We start from the raw sequence: 21,179 nt of genomic DNA on the forward strand, positions 1-21,179 counted from the left end.
TACCCATAGAACTGGGTTGAGGAAGGTGGAAAGGCTTCTCACCTGACACCACCTGGGAGTTGATGGTAGTCATGGCAATGTTACCCTGTTGCAGGGTCCCGGTGTGCACCATGATGCCCGAGGAGTTGACGGAGCTGGAGACTGATGTCATGGACGGAGAGGATGTCTGGAGGAGGTCCTGGTGAGGTCAGAGGTCATAGGAAGAGAAGGAACCAGTAAGGGGGTTGAGGAGGGCCGTTCAGGATGTACATACGACTAATACAATTTGAAACTTGAAACATGAAAGTACTGAATGTTGGGGATAAAAATGCCATGAACAGAGCTGATGATTCCTTAGTGCTACATGTAGGAGACATATCTGTTCTTCAAAACGTTCTATCCAAACGTTACACAATGTATTAGACTAATGAATACGGCTCAGATGGTTGGACACAAGTATAATGGTCCTTCAGAAAAACACGAAAACATTAACGTAGTTGGCTCCTTGAAAGTGCATACCAGATACACTATGTTTAGAGTTTGTACGTAAGTGCATGCAACATATGTGTAAGTGTCCGCCTTACCTGCTGCAGGCTGAGCGAGGTGTGCGAGGGCGAGTAGGGCCCGCCCAGGTCATTGCGAAGCAGGTTGTCGCTGTGCATCTTGGTCTTGAGGCAGGTGATGTAGCGGTTGCAGAAGTCCTTGCAGAGCTCGTTAACCTTCTCCAGCTCCAGAAGGTGGATCCTCAGCACCTGGATGGCCTTCACCATCTCGGGAGGGAGAGAGAGAGAGGAATATATGCAAGCTCAATGATTGGGGAAGGAAGGACGCTACATGCTAGCCTGAATGCTAGTCTAGATTGGCTCAACTTTAGCTAGCTCTCGTGTTGATTTCTCCAGTTTTAGAATGGTGTAACCTTAGCAGACCTGTGTTCAAATGCATTTGTATTTGAGTATCTGGTAAAAAAATTAAATAATTGGTGTGTATTTGAGTATTTACAAATACACAGCCAAAAACATGTACTTTTATTTTAGTATTTGAATGGTTATTTGATAAATTGTATTTAAGAGGATTTTCAGATACTTCAAATATTATTTTCAAATATCTGGATAAATGCATGGGAGTGTATTTGAGGCAGTGTATTTGAATTGTTCAAATACATTCCAAGTGTATTTCCAAATACATAAAAAAAATGTACTTCTTGTCTTTTCAAGAAAAAATATATCTGAACACTTATTTCAATTGTATGTGAAAGTAATTGAGATATTTGAAATAGTATTTGAAGCCAGGGCTGAACCTGATCACCTGGACGGCCTTCACCATCTGAGAAGAGAGAGGCAAAGCCAGCAGGCTCAATGACTAGGGAAGTAGGCTACATGCTAGCCTGAATGCTATGCTCGCTCAACATTGGCTAGCTCCATGGTTGCCTTCTCCAGTTTGAACCAAAGGTAAATAATAATATTGGCAATGATGTGCCCAGGGGCTAGGGGTTGTTTCTGGACAGCCCCCTCATGTGCCTTACAAATGATGTGCTAGCCCTAGTCAGTCTCTGAACGTTCTAAGATAGCCCTTGACATAACACCTGCTAATCCATGAGCCCTCTCAAAATCCTTCACCATGATCCAAACTTTGTCCTTTTTCCAACCAGGCTTCTCTTCCCAGTGCTCACTCCCTCAAAGTCAGCACTCAAGGGCACCAGAATGGGGCGGAAAAGTGCTTGGCCAAGGAGGAGATAAATCTGCCAATTACTGCCGCTTGTTTAATCGGGAGCCAAGTGCCATCTCGGCCAGTCAGCTTCAGCATTACTGTCCTGTGGAAGAGTTAGTGTGTGCCAGGGCCAGTCCACGGCCGGCACCTCGTAAAGCACACAGATGCGGGGTTAATTGACTGCCGCACCACTTGTCGGCCGAGTACCCCCATAATGATGAGAGCCGACCTTCCATCTCTCTCTCTCCCCAGCCACCTTCCCTATTTCTCCTAATTTCTAATTACTGCTAGCTGTCATAGAATGGTAGGAGGGAGATATCATGAGGGGAAGAGTGGGAAAGGGGAAGAGAGAGAGAAAGGGTGAATATAAATAAATATTTAGAGAGACAAAGGAGATGGAAGGGAAAGGGGTAGACGTGTCTGCATGTGAGAGAGAGAGAGAGAGAGAGCTAATTGATAGTCTAGAAGAGAGAACCATGTACATGAGAAAGGGTGAGAGAGGAAATAAGACAAATTGATATGAGTGGGAAATAAAACGGGACGTATGTGAAAGGGATATGTAATGACTGCCTCCACCAGTAGAGGAAGCAAATCATCCTCAACATTAGTAAGCTACGTTAGACTATTGAGATACTTCCTCAACATGAGGAAGCCGTTAAGACTATTGAGATGCCTCCTTAATGAAGAAGACACGCTAGACTATTGAGATACTTCAAAGCCGCGTTAGACTAACGAGATGCCCCCCATGCAGGGTACTAACCAGGTTGTCCAGGTCGGGGTCCTCGCTGAAGAATGGCTTGTGGTCCTGCTCCTGCTGGTGCACAAAGTTCTCGATGTCCACATCGAAGCTGGCAGAGGTGATGCACTCAGAGCCCTGGGTGGCCTGCTCACACTTCTCAAACAGCAGGGCCAGCAGTGGGAATAGGGGATGTCTGGAAGGGTAGGAGAAAAAAGGAAGTAGTTAGACTTTATAACTGCTCTAGCTGTATCTTGATTGCCATATAAGAAGTAGTTCCAGGTGCAAAGTTTTTTTAAACTCTGTTTGAGAAGAGGAAATGTTGTTTGTTATGTATACTGCTCTCGCTGTATCGGTATTTGTGGTATGTGTATCATGTTTACAGTCTGAGGTCGACAATGCTCCTTTTAAATGCAATGTTCCTGCGTTCTCTGAAACCACATTCACAGTAAAGGCTCAATCCGAAATGACCATTAAACGGGAAGACTGAAGTTTGAGGTTTTGTTGTGCATTGTGTTCTTGATACAGTATTGTTGTACTGCAACAATACTCTATGTCTTACACCCAGGAACCGCATAAGCAAGTCAACTTGATTGTTAACTCCACTGACAAATGCAACAGACAAAGCGAACAGTAGGCACTGAGATGATCTACTGCACACCCAGTCGCCAAGCTCAGTAAAGGTGCAGGAGTAATCCACTGGGCACACACTGGTTGAATAAACGTTGTCAATGAAATGACGTGGAATAAATGTTGAATTGATGTCGGTGCCAAGTGGGAAATGCATATGATTGAGTGAAAAAGGAGCCTCCACACGCTTCAATCAGATGCAATTAAAACGCTGAAATAGCGTCTGAAATAGCATCTGAAATAGCGTCTGAAATTGCGTCTGAAATAGCGTCTGAAATAGCGTCTGAAATAGCGTCTGAAATAGCGTCTGAAATAGCGTCTGAAATAGCGTCTGAAATAGCATCTGAAATAGCGTCTGATTGAAATGCACGCAAACTCCTTTTTCACCTCCTGACAAGCAAAACAAAACAATGAACAAACTGTTTGACGCAACCTCATATCACTGTGTTATCAATAGTTTGGATTAGTGTTGCAAAAGTCCCAAAATTCTTGCTTATTCCCTTCTGATTCTGTAAATCCTCAAACCATGAATTCTGAAAACCTGGGGCTTTTGGGAGAGTTCTTGGAATTTCACAACCCTAGTTTGGATAGTTTTCTCATATTCCCTAGGACATTTAGTACTGGTATGAATCAATATGAAGATGACGTTAAGTAGTGAAGATATGGTCCATTGCGATAACAGTGAATGTCACCTACATTGTTACCATCTGTCTTTTATGGCCAATGTCACAAAGGTCAGACCACTCAGTAATATGGTCCAATGATCCATCTGCAAATCCCCCTCTGTTTAATATAGTAGTTCCAACTTCTGCAACTCAGGCAATAATGCCTGTTCAATGTTAAGGAGAGAATATACAGTATATCAATGAGTATCAATGTTTTGGCAGAATTCACAGAGTTGGACAAAGTTTATGGATACTTGCGTAGAATTAACTGGACAAGACTAAAACAGAAAACAATAGCAAATCAAATAGAATAGAAGATAAAAACATCTTAATCACTCCTTAATAATCATACAAATGCCAGGAAAAAGCCTTTGAATGTGCATGTATCACAAAACTATTCAAACACTAAGAAGCACTTCATCAAGCACACTATAGTACCAATAACCTTTATAGCTTTGCGTATTTCATGTTGTAAAACCCAAAATAGCAGAGGCACCTCATAACATGAAACAACATGACAATTAATTAAAATCTCCCCCAAAAACATGACCTCCCTGCATCCGTCTCTGTACTAAAGTGGTGTGTGTGTGTTTGTGTGTGTGTGTGTGTGCGTTGGTCTGTGCCTACGTGTAAGCATACATCCATCTGCGAACGTGCACGCGTGTGTGTGTGTATATGTGGCGTGAGAGAGTAGGTAGGTAGGGGGGAAGTGGGCATGTAGCACACAGGGCTACTCTAGGATGCTGGGAGAGTGGGCCCCTGCTCTGGCTCTAACCCATGGCTCGCAGCCTTTAATAGCCCACTATATTAGACTCTAATCTGCCTGATCCCAATTTAATGCGGCTCCCTCGGCCAGACGTGAGACGAATACTAAACAGGCGGCCATGCGCAGAGCGCTGAGCTGCAGTCCTCCCGGCCTCATTCACGGGGCGTGAGAGAGAGAGAGAGAGAGAGGGAGGAGGGGAGGGGGGGGAGAGAGGAGAGAGAGAGAAGAGGAGGAGAGGAGAGAGAGAGAGAGAGAGAGAGAGAGAGAGAGAGAGAGAGAGAGAGAGAGAGAGAGAGGAGAGAGAGAGAGAGAGAGAGAGAGAGAGAGAGAGAGAGAGAGAGAGAGAGAGAGAGAGAGAGAGAGAGAGAGAGAGAGAGAGAGAGAGAGAGAGAGAGAGAGAGAGAGAGAGAGAGAGAGAGAGAGAGAGAGAGAGAGAGAAAGGAGAGGAGAGAGGTTCACTATAAGTGCCAACTACTTCCTCCCTCTGAAACCGCACACAGAGGAAGGGGATGAACGAAAGAGAAGATAGAGGATAGGAGTGGAGGGGGGGGGCAAGGGAGAGGGGCTGGCTGCAAAGGAGTAATATGTTCATCATGGCTTGTTTTTCAGGTCCTATGCTATGGCAGGTGTTCAATTATTTAACTTGCTGGTGATCTAACGCACAGTTCAGACGCCGAACTTTTGGTGAGTGGAAGTGAATAGAAATGAAGAGCGGGCTGGCACGGTTGAGAGCTTTTCATGACATACTGATTGGTTTCATACAACCGATCTCAACACTACAGTTGGTTTCGGGTCGAATTCAGGCATAAGAGCGACCTCTTCTGTGCTAAAGAAACTTCAAAGTTTATTGCACTAAAAAGGCAAAGACCAATCACATTCCTGTGCAGCACAGAAGTTAATGTTTGAAACATTGAATATGATCGGTTTACTGTGTCTCGGTTAACGTAACGTGTCTTCAGATTTCATAACTCCCTTTTAACTAAGGAATCACAAAGCGTCTTCTCATCCCTAAAATAAACCATGAGGTATGTTAGCGATAGCGATATTACTGTGCAGCGTACACGTTCTATTTTCTCCCGAGATGGCAAAGTAATTCATATGTTGATGTAGTGTCCATCCGTTATGAATGCTTCAACCTCTGTGTTGAGAAGTCATGTTTTTATTGCTGGTTCAAAGAGCACCAAAAACTATACTAACCATGAATAAGCCTTTTAGCATTTCTGCCGCCACAGAAACAGACCCTGGGTCTGTTCTAACGCGTCCACATGTGAATCGAAGGGGGGATACTCTTTTCACGCCATTCTGGTCGGTGGGCGGTGCTATACATAACGGTGGGTGTAGATTTCAGTGGAATCCACACAGTATCGAGAACAAGCCAATAATTCGCTCATGTTCGGATCGTGGAATCTTTTTAACACACTGCTAAGCCATAAAGTACAGTTTGGCTAAACTTAACTACAGTAATGGATGTTACAGTTTCATCAGGGAACCCCAAAGATGAAGTAAACAAATGTAAATCGCTGAATTCACATTATGTTTGCTATTTCATGCAGTCACAGAATAGAAAGAAGATAAACAAATGAATTTGTTTTCAAATTTCGCATTGTTTGAAATTGAGAGATATCATTCACGCAAAGTAACGAGACTGGTTGTGTAAGTATGCCTCCAGGATAGCATGGTAAAGTTGGTCTCATGTATAGGACCCCCCCAAAAAAATAAGACAAAAAAAAATCCATCCGATTAACAGTTTTTAATGAAGCCAGCAATAAAAATAATTCATCTCAGCGATTGACAGGTATTATTGCATGTTGCCTAACCAATCGCAGTGAAATTTGATTAAATCTCACCTACATTGTTACTATCTGTCTTTTATGGCCACACACACACGTGCGATCAGTTTCCGATATTTCATTCAGGTAAATTTAGTAGATTGACATTGTTTGTTGGCTAGCAATCAAAGCTTTTCATTACACATCTTTCATTTTGGCAATGAAAAATGCAAAAAAATAGGGACCGCTGTTTTGGCATCAAATGAAGATAGAAAGAGAGGTGATTCCGAGTGGTGCAGCGGTCTAAGGCACTGCATCTCAGTGCAAGAGGTGTCATTTCAGTCCTTGGTTTGAATCCAGGCTGTATCACATCCGATTTGGATTGGGAGTCCCATAGGGTGGCGCACAATTGGCCCAGCATAGTCCAGGTTTAGGCTGTCATTGTAAATAAGAATTTGTTCTGACTTGACTAGTTAAATAAAACATGTAATCGGAGAATGGGGTATAATTTATAGTGACCAAAGTAAGTTGTAGCTGGGTAAAAACATCATACTTCAAAAAACCAAGGCACTCTTGTGGAAAAGTTAAAAGCCTTTATTTTAGTGGCTATTGAATAGTAAAAAATAAAAATAAAAATACACCAACACGTTGCGGCTCACAGGCCTTCTTCAGGGTGCACAGCAGTGACAGGTGAAATGAATGACCAGAAATTAAAGGGGAGTGGAGAATATTAAGCAATAGATGAAGAGGAAATTAAGCAAAAGTATGTACTAATATGAAAGTGCAATTGTAAACTATAAGTATTAACCCACCATAGTTTAAGTTATGAATGAGGTCCCAGGCGGAGGGTTTCCAGTTGAAAGTGCATGTGCATCGGGCAGTCCTTGCACTTTGAAAACCACGGCCACTGTAATGTATACCACCGCCCACGGAGTGAAAAGAGTTTGTCCCAATCCGAGGCCATGATTGTGCTTCCGTTGTGGGTGTTGTAGCGAAGCAACCTTTATTTGCATGCAATTAACATATATTAATATGCATTACCATTTCAACCGACACTGGAAGAACTGCTCTGGCGCGCTGTATGAAACAGAGGCGTGCTTAACCCATACCACGCCCAAAGAGCGGCAGAGCCTGCCGAACTATTGTCAAAGGTCTGACGAGGCGAACTACCACTGCATGGTTTCAGACAGCACTCTATCCACGCTATTCCAAAGAGAAAGTGACATATTTTTTAGTTCGGTGAGGCGATGGAGCGGTGAACTAGGGCTAAGATATCTAAGTGTTATAGACAGTTATTGTCTTATGAGAGTAAAAATAGGTCCACGTATTGAACTAATCTCAAATGAAAACCCAGATAAATATAGGAATTTATCATGTTATTGATTCCAATAGCCATTCTCACTGGTGATGGTTTCCAGCTCTGGAGTGAAATGTTTGTTCCCCCTTCCTCAGCAGTGCTTTCTGTAAACACACAGACACACGCACACGCACACGCACACACACACACACAACTGATGAAATGGAGATATGATGCCGCGGGGCTTCTTCTCATAACCCCGGGGCATTATGGGTACACAATAGGTTTTATTGGCCGACTGGCCCACACCTACAACACCACAGTAAGAGAAAAACGTTTCTTCTCCACAATGAGTCTGGATTTGCATCCCTTGCCAACAATCCATAAAATGCGAACATATTCTGACCATTCTGATTGGTCCCAGAATCTGATGGGTTGGGCCAGAGCTGGCCTACATGATCAACTTTGATACTCTGATTCGTTAGATTTGTTAGAGACGATCCAATCGCTGATTAATTTGTTTTGTAAGTCACCCCTCATTTTGAAGTCACACAAACGACTTCTAGGATGGCAGTTTCAGACAATGTATGTAGCGATTGATAGAGCAGCGGAATTAAATTCAAGGTGAGTTGTCAGGCAAATAAACAATAGCAGTAATTACACAATTTAATCCTTATTTTAGATGTATTTATTAAACGGTAAGGCTCCAGGCACATAACATTCATGGACCTTTTGCCTGGTTTAGGATATTTTTCCTGGTTTTGGACATTTACATAGTTCTACGTTCAATCAGCTGCTCAGGTGGGTGCAAATAAATGTAGGCCTACCAAGTAATAAACATGAAAGTACTTTCTCAGTTCTATTGAATAATGTGTCACATTTTGTTTCCCTTGATTTAATGGTCACTATCTTGGTACTGCTGTATGCCTTAACCCAAGCTGTGCAAATTGTGAGCATTTTATTTCTTATACTCATAGCTTGAATGGAGGCTACACGGTTTCATGCTTAGGGAACAGACAGTGGTAGATCAGGGAGTGGATCGGACTGAGGTGAATGCACACCGTACCTGTATAAGTCTTTCTGATACTAAGGCTGTCCTAATATGGAACCATTTAGCCCCACATCGGGTACCAAAAAATCAGCCAGTCTCTATCTGCAGTGCGACGGAATGGAGACGGCCGACGGGGGGATCGTTACCCGGGCCATAAAAGAGCCATTTACAGGACGGAGGGAGTGAGCGTGGAGTCAGTCAGCACAAAGTCTCTCCTCCTGCACCAACTGAGCCACGACAAAACACCCCACCGAAACGGTCCTCCATGAATCACACTCGCACGATACGTGTTCACTTAAACATTAAGGTTGGGGAATGGTTATGAAAAACCTACCCTTTTTCTGCAGTATCATACGTGAATCAAAGGCATGGGGTGCATCTGAAATGGCACTCAATTGACTATATTGGCACCCTATTCACTATGTTTTGGTCCAAAGTGGTGCACATAGGAAATAGGGTGCCGTATCGAACGCAACCATGGTGTGATACTAATTGCGTACAGGTTTGTGGCCTTGTTGTCACTAGCAAGGGTGTGTGCCTTCTGAGTTTATATACCTTGGCTTATCGATCTGTACCTATAATTGTGGGGACTTATTTATTCATAAGGTCATTTTTCAGTTCTTTCTCCATATACAATGGGAGTAAATCTGTAAGCATAAATACCTGTAGAACCTGTGGTAGAAAACCATGTAAAATGTAAGTATTTCCGTAATTGGACAAAAGGTGCCGAACCTCAAGAGCAACCATGTTTTGCTATTCCAATTTTTTCTCTGCCACTGTTTTTGTTGGGGAGCTTTTGGCAACCCACCCAGGGGGTGAAGAACGTTAGAGGAGGGGGTGGGGGGGGCTCTATCTGTGTGTTCACCGTGTTTGCCATTCTAATCAGTCCTGCCATATGCCCGGGCGCTTTATTAGGACCCAGTTTGTGGCAGGAACCACGCTGTGTGTGCTCTCGACAAGGCCCTCTCCCCCAGGCTACATGTCTGAAGCACACCCTGTGCAGGGGGCACACATACACGTGCACACACACACACACACATGCACGTACATGTACGCAAGCGAGCATGCACACGCACAAGGAAACGCACACACACGCAAGCATGCACACACACACACAGTGAGTTTAACGGCAGCCCATCTCTCTGCCTCCTCCTTTTTCTCTTTTACTTCCTTCCTTCTGTCTTGTCCTCCCACCTCCCTTCTGTATTTCTTCCCCCTATTTATTTCTCGGTCTCTCCTATTCTCTCTTTCGCTCTCTTTCTTCCCTTGTCCATCCCAGGGGAGAACGACTGGAAGTTCAAGGCCGGCCGCGGTACTGCAGGCATTGTTAGCAGAAAACAGGATCTCCTAATTTTCCATAGTGAATGGAAAAATGTCGATCTTCAGGGTTAACCTTTGTGTAAATAAAATAAAAATTCAAAGACAATCATGGTACCAATAATTGCTTCAAATACACCGATGCATGTTCTATAACTGATTATTTTCAGATCGCACACAGAGGATAGAAGGATAATTTAGTTGCTAATGGGAGCCTGCAGTATCCCGGTTGGCCTTCAACTTGAGATACTCAATGAGAGGGAGCAGCACTGAGCTAGCCTGTAACGTCACTTTCTGGAGTAGCCCCAACTACACGTTATGTCTCCATGAGACGCCATCTTAACCAACTTCATTTGGCTTCAATGTCCTATTGAGTCTTCACATAGGAATGAATGGTGTCACGTGATCGATGTGTTATTTAAGTGTTATTACATACAACCGTGAAGAACTATTGGATATCAGAGAGACGTCAACTTACCAGCACAACCAGCACTACGATCAGGAATACGACTGTCCCAAAGCGGATCCTTTGTCTGCGCCTCCCAGGGCATTTGAACTGATTCCAGAGGCCGACCCAAAACACAGCTGGAGGAGAAGGTGCCAGAGCGGTCTTCTAGTGAGGCTTCGGATGCGCTCACACCACCCACCGCTTCCGAGTATATTACTTGCTAAAGTCCAGTCCCTAGTTAACAAAGTCGACGAAATCAGGGCAAGAGTTGCATTCCAAAGAGATATCCAGGATTGTAACATGCTCTGTTTCACAGAAACATGGCTAGCTGGGGACATGCTGTCGGAGTCCATACAGTCAACGAGATTTTCAGTGCATCGCGCCGACAGGAATAAACATCTCTCCGGTAAGAAGAAGGGCGGGGGTGTATGTTTCATGATTAACAACTCATGGTGTAATTGTAACAACATACAGAAACTCAACTCCTTTTGTTCACCTGACCTAGAATGCTTCACAATCCACTACCAACCATATTATCTCCCAAGAGAACTGTCCTCGGTCACAGCCGTGTATATCCCCCCGCAAACGGATACCAAGACAGCCATCAAGGAACTTCACTGGACTTTATGCAAACTGGAAACCATATATCTTGAGGCTGCAGTTAATGTAGCTGGGGATTTTAACAAAGAGAATTTAAGTAGCCTTGTTCTCAAATTATATCAGAATATCGATTGCTGTACACAAGCGAGTAACACGCTTGACCATTGCGACTCTAACTTCCACAATTCTACAAGGCCCTCCCCTGCCCTCCTTTTAGAAAATCTAACCAAGACTCCATCGTGTTGCTCCCCTCCTATAGGCAGAAACTAAAAAGGAAGTGCCCGGGCTTAGGTCTATCCAACGCTGGTCTGACCAATCGCATCCCACGCTTCAAGATTGCTTCGATCACGTGGACTGGGATATGTTCCGGGTAGCCTCAGATAATAACATTGACGTATACGCTGACTCGGTGAGCAAGTTTATAAGGAAGTGTATAGGAGATGTTGTACCCACTGTGACCATTAAAAACTTCCCTAACCAGAAACCATGGATTGATTGCAGTATTCGAGCAAAACTGAAAGCACGTTCCACAGTATTTAATCATGTAAGGCTATCAAACAAGCAAAGTGTCAGTATAGAGACAAAGTGGAGTCGCAATTCAAAGGCTCAAACACGAGACGTATGTGGCAGGGTCTACAGACAATCACGAATTACAAAAAGAAAACCAGCCCTGTCGAAGGACATCGACATCTTGCTTCCAGACAAATTAAACAACTTCTTTGCGCGCTTTGAGGACAATACAGTGCCACTGACGCGGCCCGGTACCAAAGACTGTGGGCTCTCCTTCTCCGTGGCCGACGTGAGTAAAACATTTTACACGTGTTAACCCTCACAAGGCTGCCGGCCCAGACGGCATCCATAGCCGCGTCCTCAGAGCATGCGCAGACCAGCTGGCTGGTGTGCTTACGGACATATTCAATCAATCACTATCCCAGTCTGCTGTCCCCACAGCTTCAAGATGGCCACCATTGTTTCTGTTCCCAAGAAAGCTAAGGTAACTGAACAAATTACTATCGCCCCGTAGCACCCACTTCTGTCATCATGAAGTGCTTTGAGAGACTAGTCAAGGATCATATCACCTCCACCCTACCTGTCACCCTAGACCCACTTCAATTTGCTTACCGCCCCAATAGGTCCACAGACAATACAATCGCTATCACACTGCCCTATCCCATGTGGACAAGAGGAATGCCTATGTAAGAATGCTGTTCATTAACTACAGCTCAGCATTCAACACCATAGTACCCTCCAAACTCATCATTAAGCTTGAGACCCTGGGTCTCGACCCCGCCCTGTGCAACTGGGTCCTGGACTTCCTGACGCGCCGCCCCCAGGTGGTGGAGGTAGGAAACAATATCTCCACTCCGCTGATCCTCAACACTGGGGCCCCACAAGGGTGCGTTCTCAGCCCCCTCCTGTACTCCCTGTTCACCCGCGACTGCGTGGCCATGCACGCCTCCAACTCAACCATCAAGTTTGCAGACGACACAACAGTGGTAGGCTTGATTACCAACAACGACGAGACAGCCTACAGGGAGGAGGTGAGGGCCCTGGGAGTGTGGTGTCAGGAAAATAACCTCTCACTTAATGTCAGCAAAACAAAAGTGATGATCGTGGACTTCAGGAAACAGCAAAGGGAGCACCCCCCTATCCACATCGACGGGACAGCAGTGGAGAAGGTGGAACGTTTTAAGTTCCTCGGTGTACATATCACCGACAAACTGAAATGGTCCATGCACACAGACAGTGTGGTGAAGGCTGAAAAACCTCAGAAGGCTGAAAAAATTTGGTTTGTCTCCGAAAACCCTCACTAACTTTTACAGGTGCACAATTGAGAGCATCGTGTCGGGCTGTATCACCGCCTGGTACGGCAACTGCACCGCCCACAACCGCAAGGCTCTTCAGAGTGTGGAGCGGTCTGCACAACGCATCACCGCGGGAAAACTACCTGCCCTCCAGGCCACCTACAACACCCGATGTCACAGGAAGGTAAAAAAGATAATCAAGGACAATAACCACCCGAGCCACTGCCTGTTCACCCCGCTTCCATCCAGCAGGCGAGGTCAGTACAGGTGCATCAAAGCTGGGACAGAGAGATTAAAAACAGCTTCTATCTCAAGGCCATCAGATTGTTAAATAGCCACCACTAGCACAGAGAGGTGGCTGCCTACCTACAGACTTGATATCATTGGCCACTTTAATAAATGGAACACTAGTCACTTTAATAATGCCACTTTAAGAATGTTTACATATCACGCATTACTCATCTCATATGTATATAATGTGTACTGTATCCTTCACTATCTATTATTTAATATTTATTTTATCTTAGCCGCTCTGTCACTGCTCACACATATATTTTATACTTATATATTCTCATCCCATTCCTTTACTAGTGTGTATTAGGTTTTTCTGTGGAATTTGTTAGATATTAGGTTTTGCTGTGGAATTTGTTAGATATTAGGTTTTGCTGTGGAATTTGTTAGATATTAGGTTTTGTTGTGGAATTGTTAGATATTACCTGTTAGATACTGCTGCACTGTCGGATCTAGAAGCATAAGCATTTCACAATAACATCTGCTAACCATCTGTATGTGACCAATTTGATTTGATTTGATTTATCCATTCATATACACAGTCATTGTTGGTCCATCCTCCCTCCATCACCTGCAATGCGGGATAGATGGGCAAAGCCGGCACAGGGTGTAGTGTCTGCGGTATGTGAGATCTGAAGTGTGTGTGCGTGCGTGTGCGCATATCTGCCTGCGTGCTTGTATTCTCTGTCTCTGTCACAGTCCAGTTGTAGAGAGCAAGTGGGCCCATGGGAGACGGAGGCAGATGGGCTGGTGTGTCACCTTCCTATCATCAGAGCGTGACACTTTCATTGATCCAGTTAAGCCAGTGTAATCTTTTCATGTTACTCATTTCAAGTTATAGTTTGTATTCACCATTCAAACTGTCCAGGCCGTTTAAATCTATTCAGTCATATCAGCTGTGGTTGTTAATGTTCCTGTGACTAACATTATCGAAAGATGCTTACTTCCACAAGCACCCAGTTCTCTGTATCCGTAACAATATCAAAGTTAAAATCGCTTGACAAACTCCCCCACGAATATCCTGCAGCCCTTCCTCTCTCAACCTTCTCAGTCAAGTCAAACGGTGAGGAACCAACCAGAGATCAGACTGACCATGCCAATAAACCACTGGGCTCTGACACAAACACCTTTCAGCCAGCCCGCTGAACACTCGAAGGGAAGCCTTTTTTAAGGAACACGGGTGGCTAGCTTTGCGCCATCAAACAGCGCTGGTCGTTAAGGAATGTGGGAGCGGTCAGATGGGAGACAAAATAGCGGCGAGAGCTTCACAGCGGTGAAGGTAAACAGACTTTATGGTGCATTACTGAAGTCTGTGAGCAGACATCCTGCATGGCGCCCCCCATTCCAGGGCACTGTCAAATTAAAAGCGTTTCCATAGTGTATGATACGGGATGTCTTTGCCTCGCCGCTGCACCTCTTTGCTCTATGGATGCACACACGTGTGTGCTCGCTAACACACAAACACACACATACTCTCTCATTCCTCGCTTCCCTGTGAATCCGTCCATCCACTGGAGTTCAATAAGTGGCAGCAAACACACACTTCAAATTGCATGGTGTAGTCTTTGCCATGAAATGCTTACTTACTAGCCCTGTCCCTACAACACAGAGTTAAAAATTAAGAAAATGAACAAACAAAAATAGAAGAAGAGTAAGACAATAAATAACAATAACGAGGCTATGTCTCGGGCGGATCAGCATTAGAAAGTTTCAGCCAAGACCCACTACGGTGTAGAGTGACACACCACATACAGGGCTTTGGACTGCAATTTGGGCCCATTAGAAAAAGGATGGCACCAATGTCAAAGGTTGAAAATAAAAGTGTTATAGCATGTAACGCTGTTTGCTTTCCATTTTGAGATTGAGGATGTATGACAAATATGGGACTTTTGTGTGAAACAGAGTTGTGGTTCATTTTGTCAACCATTCTGTACTGTGCCTTCAGAAAGTATTCATCCCCCTTGACTTATTCTACATTTTCTTGTGTTATAGCCTGAATTCAAAATGGATTAAAATGTTGTTTTTTTGTCACCCATCTACAAACAAATACCCCATAATGATAAAGTGAAAATATTGTTTTTACAACTTTTTGCAAATGTATTGAAAATGAAATCCAGAAATATGTCATTTACATAAGTATTCACACCCCTGAGTCAATACATCTTAGAATCACCTTTGGGGTAAGTCTCTAAGAGCTTTGTACACCTGGATTGTACAATATTTGCACATTATTATTTTTTAAATTCTTCAAGCTCTTTCAAGATGATTGTTGATCATTGCTATACAGCCATTTTCAAGTTTTGCCATCGATTTTAATGCCGACTTAAGTCTGTCGTCTTGGTAAGCAATTCTGGTGTATATTTGGCCTTGTGTTAAATATTACCTTCCTGCTGAAATATTAATTTGTCTCCCAATGTCTGTTGGAAAGCAGACTGAACCAGGTTTTCCTGTAGGATTTTGCCTGTGATTAGCTCTATTCTGTTTCTTTTTATCCTAAAAAAAACTCCCTAGTCCTTGCCGATGATAAGCGTATCCATTAACTGATTAACAGCCACCACCATCCTTATAAAAAATATTGAGAGTGGTGCTCATTGATGTGTTGTGTTGGATTTGCCCCAAACATAACACTTTGTATTCAGGACATAAAGTTAATTTGTTTGCCAATTTGTTTGCAGTTTTACTTTATTGCCTTATTGCAAACAGGTATTTTGTACAGGCTTGCTTCTTTTCACTCTGTTTTTATTCTGTACAGACTTCCTTCTTTTCACTCTGTCATTTAGGTTAGTATTGTGGAGTAGCTACAATGTTGTTGATCCATCCTCAGTTTTTCCTATCACAGCCATTAAACTGTAACTGTTTTAAAGTCACCATTGGTCTTGTAATGGGAATTGTAATGTTTGTGCTTTTCTTATAACTAATTTCTGTGTTCTATTCGTGTGCTGTTCTAATAACCAATTTCTGTGTTCATGCAAGTGACTGACTTAATGAATCCTCACTTATCAGTATCTACAATTTGGAAGTACGCCCAGACCTTGTTTTGAGAACGAATGACAGATATCTCAGTTTCAAGGTCTCAACATTAGAGAGAAGAAGCCTCGTGAGGTATTGGTCTGTGACATGTTATGAACCAGTATTGGTCAGTCACATGAATGAAACAAAATGGTAATGATTAATTAATGAATTATGCTAAATCATGCAAATATAACTTGTCTGTCAATAGGCATATATAAGACAACTGCTGGTACTTCCCAGGAGGTGCATTGAGTTGGTTGGAACCTCTCCAGCGCACTGACAAATAAAGGATGATTAATTTAAGATTGACTTCGAGTGTCCCTGAGTAAGAATTTCCATGACAGCCTCATGGTGAAATCCCTGAGCAGTTTCCTTCCTCTCCAACAACTGAGTTAGGAAGGACGCCCATATCTTTGTAGTGACTGGGTGTATTGATACACCATCCTTAAGGGTAATTAATAACCACCATGCTCAAAGGGATATTCAATGTCTGCTTTTTAAAAATTTTACCCATCTATCAATAGGTGGACTTCTTTGCGAGGCATTGGAAAACCTCCCTGGTCTTTGTGGTTGAATCTGTATTTGAAATTCACTGCTCGACTGAGGGACCTTAAAGATAATTGTATGTGTGGGGTACAGAGATGAGGTAGTCAGTCAAAAATCTTGTTAAACACTATTATTGCACACAGAGTGAGTCCATGCAATTTATTATATGACTTGTGAAGCACATTTGTACTCCTGAACTTTCAGACTTGCCATAAAACCATAATACTTATTGACTCAAGAAATTTCAGCTTTTAATTTTTTATTAATTTGTAAGATTTTCTAAAAACATAATTCCACTTTGACATTATGGGGTCTTGTGTGTAGGCCAGCAACATAAATATATTTTAAATTCAGGCTCTAACACAACAAAATGTGGAAAAGCACTGTAGATTTCAAGTTCACTGCATGTATTTTAACTTCTTAATGTACAGAACATTTTCTCAATATACCCACCCATGAAGGCGGCAATAGTTGGCACATTGATTCTGTGAGATACTGTGTGTTCCTGTTTTACTTGTGAAACAAACAGTTCATCTTAGTTGTACTACTGTTTTTCATATCAAAACAAAGTAGCTAAAATCTCCCCAACCACCATTTCACTTACAAAGACGTACACAATAAATAAAAAAATATCTCTCCTTCAGCCTCCATCAGTTGGGCATAGTGGAGCGACCTCTGGAAAACATACCGCCTGCTAGCTCGCTAATAAGACAAGCCCAATCTAGCACTTCTTCATCGGGAGCTTCGTAACTCGTTAGGCTAATTACAGCTATCACAAGTTGATTCCGCCTGTAATAATTAAGTGACGACTCGTCAAAGAGAATAGAGGAGCTAGACAGGTCCTCCGCGCACAACAAACTCACTATCCAGGCCATTAGCGAAAGAACTGACGTGTGCACAAGCATTAATAAGGGAGAGATGCTGCAAACTTCCTGGATAAATTACAGGGATGCTAATTCAAACTCTGGTATCACTTTGAAAACGTTCCAACCCCCAAATGGCGGCGGAGAATTGGAACAGTGCGGAACAGGGGAGGAGCAGCTTTTTTGGGATTGAGAATGTACAGTATAACTTTCCCTTGCATCAGTGACAGTAGTGGGAGGGAGTCGAGACAATGGCTTTGGAGGCTACATTTGACTCATTGAACGCATGCTTTAAAGTTGCGTATCAGTCTTTTATTGATTATAACACAGCATTTTGTCATCAAGGCCATCCAAATATAAAAACAAGCATTCTGTCTTTAATCCAAGAAGGTTTCCAAAATGTGTTCATCAATTGGCACAAACAGAATATGTTAATTTCTGATTTGATTTGACCCACAATATATCTGTCGAGTTAGCTTTTGGCATTGCAGCAGCATGTGTTGTGTGTTGTGCTGCTGCATGGTGTGAGCACACTACAGGAGATGATCAATAAAGTGGGAGACAGGAAGCTGTCTCCTCTGCCTGTGGATGTTTAGAATGTTTTAAGGACATTTGGAAGTGTCAAAGAGGAAGAAAAGGCAACGTTTTGAAGCCCCTTTTTTGCTTTCAGTTTCATACCCTTCAAGTGGTAGGGTTAGCGGTCTGTGTGCTTGTGTGTGTATGTGTGCATGAATATACTGTACATACGTTTGTGTGTGTGTGTGTGTTCATTTGTGTGTGAGTTCATGTGTGTGTGAGCATGGCTGCAAGCCCGCCTGTGAGTGTGTTTTCAGGAGGGACGATAATGAGTGAACAGGCAGCGTGGGCCTGGGGCTGAGTGTCTTTTCCAGCGCCCACAGCCCCTCTCAGGCTGGCTGCTCCCATCAAAGAGAAGCCTTGTATCTCAGAGGAGCTTAGAAATTCTGCCCCAGGCTTGGCGAGGCCTTCACAGCACTCGCCTAAGGGGCCTGAGCCGGCCAACCATGGGTCCAAGAGCACACTCAGACAAGAGCAGTGGATAACCACACTAGGGGAGAGCCAAGGAGCCAGAGCAGCATAGAGTTTGCTGAAGACGGTATTGGGGAGAAGATGTATTTTTCTTGGAAGCACAAAAATAGCGGTTTGTTGCTGGAGCATGATTTCTCATTGGGAGATTGCTGAACATATTACACATTTCTGTGTTCTGTGAATCATTTTCTTCATTAACAGATAATAAAAGCCCATTATGAAAGTACATTAATATTCAAGTGATGAGTTGGGAGAGGAGGATGTTTTTCAAAATGTATGTTTAGTTTTCAGTTTTCAACTGTCTATTCACTTAATTACTCTTACAAGGATTTCCTAATTGTGATACTGCACTTGAAAAGATAATTCCTTACACGTTATGTACCACACAATAGGTTACACAAAACCCAGTACCCTGGAGAAAATAGAGAAAACCAACCATCATCGTGCTCAATCTTACCTTAGCATTGGGAGTGTGTACTGAATGTGTGTGTGTGTGTGTGTGTGTGTGTGGTGTGTGGTGTGTGTGTGTGTGTGTGTGTGTGTGTGTGTGTGTGTGTGTGTGTCCATGCAGGAGTGGGTGCGTGCGTCTGTTTACAGGTGTCCTTTAAATGCCTGATGGTTCTCAAAATCTCCTCAAGGGAGTTTTGCCTTACCACTTTTTGGAGAGCTTAGTGTGAATGAACTAACAGAGAGAATTTACAGTATATAGCACAGAAAATGTACAGTATATTGCACAAATGTATGCTTTGAGACCACGTCTTACCTGTAAACGGCCCGCTTATCTGACTCCAGCTGGGCCTGGGGGTCAAGGGTCACACTGATGGGGGTATTCCCAGCCTCCGAGGATGCTGAGATGTGGACCTGTTGGGCCTTGGAGTTCTGTTGGGTGGTGCCCGTCATCTGAGGGCAGAGCAAACAGAACCACAGTGAACTTCAATACATAGAACGGTAGCCCTGGTCCCAGATCTGTCGGTGCATTAGCTAACTCAGAACCACAGTTAACTGCATAGACTGGTAGCCTGGTCCCAGATCTGTTCATGCATTCAGAACCACAGTCAACTACATACACCTGGTCATACGCCTGGTCCCAGATCTGTATGTGCATTAGCCCTCTTCTGGCTGGGCTTTCTACTTAGAAAACTGGTTTTGTGTTCCACTATCTCATCTCTAGCAGGCACACACACACACATGATCAGATTCTGTGAACTACATGAGTGGATAGACAACCAGCTTGATCTTTCCGCATGGCCTATGAAAGATGGGCGTGTTATTTTGATGTGATGGTCTGGATGTGTACAATGCATCTCTTCAATCGTGTCGAACCTCCACCTCTTTCTCCTTCTCCCACCCCCTCCTCTCGTCTCCTTTTCCCCCTCAGTCTTTGGAGAGAAGGAAATGGGTCCTCCATCCCCCCTGTGTTGGTTTGGGGAGGAAGCATCTTAATCTCGGCTCCAAATGGGAAATAAATTAGCTTCTTCACACTTAACTAGCTCTCATTTGCATTTTGTTGCCTGCACTGACTGTGGCTTGGGAGCTCTCCCCTGTCACTAATCCTCTGGGCGGAAGGAGACAGTGGTAGAGTGGAGACAGGGTGGGGGATGGTGAGGCTCTGATTGAACCTGCTCTACTTCCTTCTCTAGGATACTGCTTAGCTAGGATAAGGTTAAAGGGCAATTCTGCCACTTTTCAACCTCATATGTGGCTCGTGTCAGGAAACTAGGCGTATGTCGCGGGTCACTACTTCACAGGAAAGCCATTTGAAAGTAAACTTTTTATTATTATCAAAATGTGTTTTTTCTGGCAGAAATGCCCTCTGGAACATGTGAACTTTCATGTGCCTTAATAACAAACTTGTATGCCATTTGTTAAGCAACAGAAAAAGTGAGCAACCTTCCAGCTAGCTATGATTGGCTGAGATAATAAGTGGGCTGGACATGCAGAGAGATCAGTTCGGATTGGTCAGCCATATAGCATGCTTCTGTCTATTTGAGCTGGTCAGTATGTTTAGGTATTCCTGCCTAATGCGTCTATTTTGAAAATATATCACGTAGTAGAACTGCATAAGTGTTGCTCTCCACTTTCTGGAGGATCGAGTTTAGAAATCAGTGGAATTAGAGGATAATAGCTAAGGAGATGGAGAAAACATCTGTCTCCGGATTACATCTTCAAACTAAGGGCAACCATGGCATCTCTGACAGGGAGAAGCGTCCATTCTTGATGTCTAGCTAGCTACATTTTCAGATATGACACGTTTCTAATTTGACAGACAGCCTTTTTCCTTTCAAGTTAAAGTGTACTGTTAGCTAGCTAGCTAAAGTTAGCTGGCTGGCTCGCTAGCTAACGTTACGTGTATGATCTTATTATTCATATCTCAGATACATTTGTGTTGCTAGTTATAGCCTAATGTTAGCTAGCTAACATTGACCCTGGTTGGTTAGCTACCTTCAGATTCATGCAGGGTAGTAACGTCATGATTTGGGATAATGGTTCATTGTTTACCTAGCTAGCTAGCTACATGGCTTAACTTCTTATGGCTGCAGGGGCAGTATTGAGTAGCTTGGATGAAAGGTGCACAGAGGTGCCCAGAGTAAACGGCCTGCTCCTCAGTCATAGTTGCTAATATATGCATATTATTAGTAGTATTGGATAG

At 43.5% G+C, this 21,179-nt stretch overlaps 1 protein-coding gene across 2 annotated transcripts in view; it reads right to left on the bottom strand.

Moving 5' to 3' along the window:
• The window catches only part of LOC111981497 (homeobox protein PKNOX2-like), a 108,322-nt gene that overhangs the window by 30,660 nt on the left and 56,483 nt on the right, over positions 1–21,179 (bottom strand). For both annotated transcript variants that reach the window (XM_070449354.1, XM_024012777.1), the window contains exons 4-7: positions 19,293–19,429; positions 2,447–2,618; positions 564–749; positions 43–178 (exon numbers count right to left, since the gene is read on the bottom strand). In XM_070449354.1, the coding sequence (XP_070305455.1) occupies positions 43–178; positions 564–749; positions 2,447–2,618; positions 19,293–19,429 (631 nt within the window). The remainder of the gene's footprint in view (positions 1–42; positions 179–563; positions 750–2,446; positions 2,619–19,292; positions 19,430–21,179) is intronic.

Source organism: Salvelinus sp. IW2-2015, linkage group LG20 (assembly GCF_002910315.2).
Source record: "Salvelinus sp. IW2-2015 linkage group LG20, ASM291031v2, whole genome shotgun sequence".
Taxonomy (NCBI): Eukaryota; Metazoa; Chordata; class Actinopteri; order Salmoniformes; family Salmonidae; genus Salvelinus; species Salvelinus sp. IW2-2015.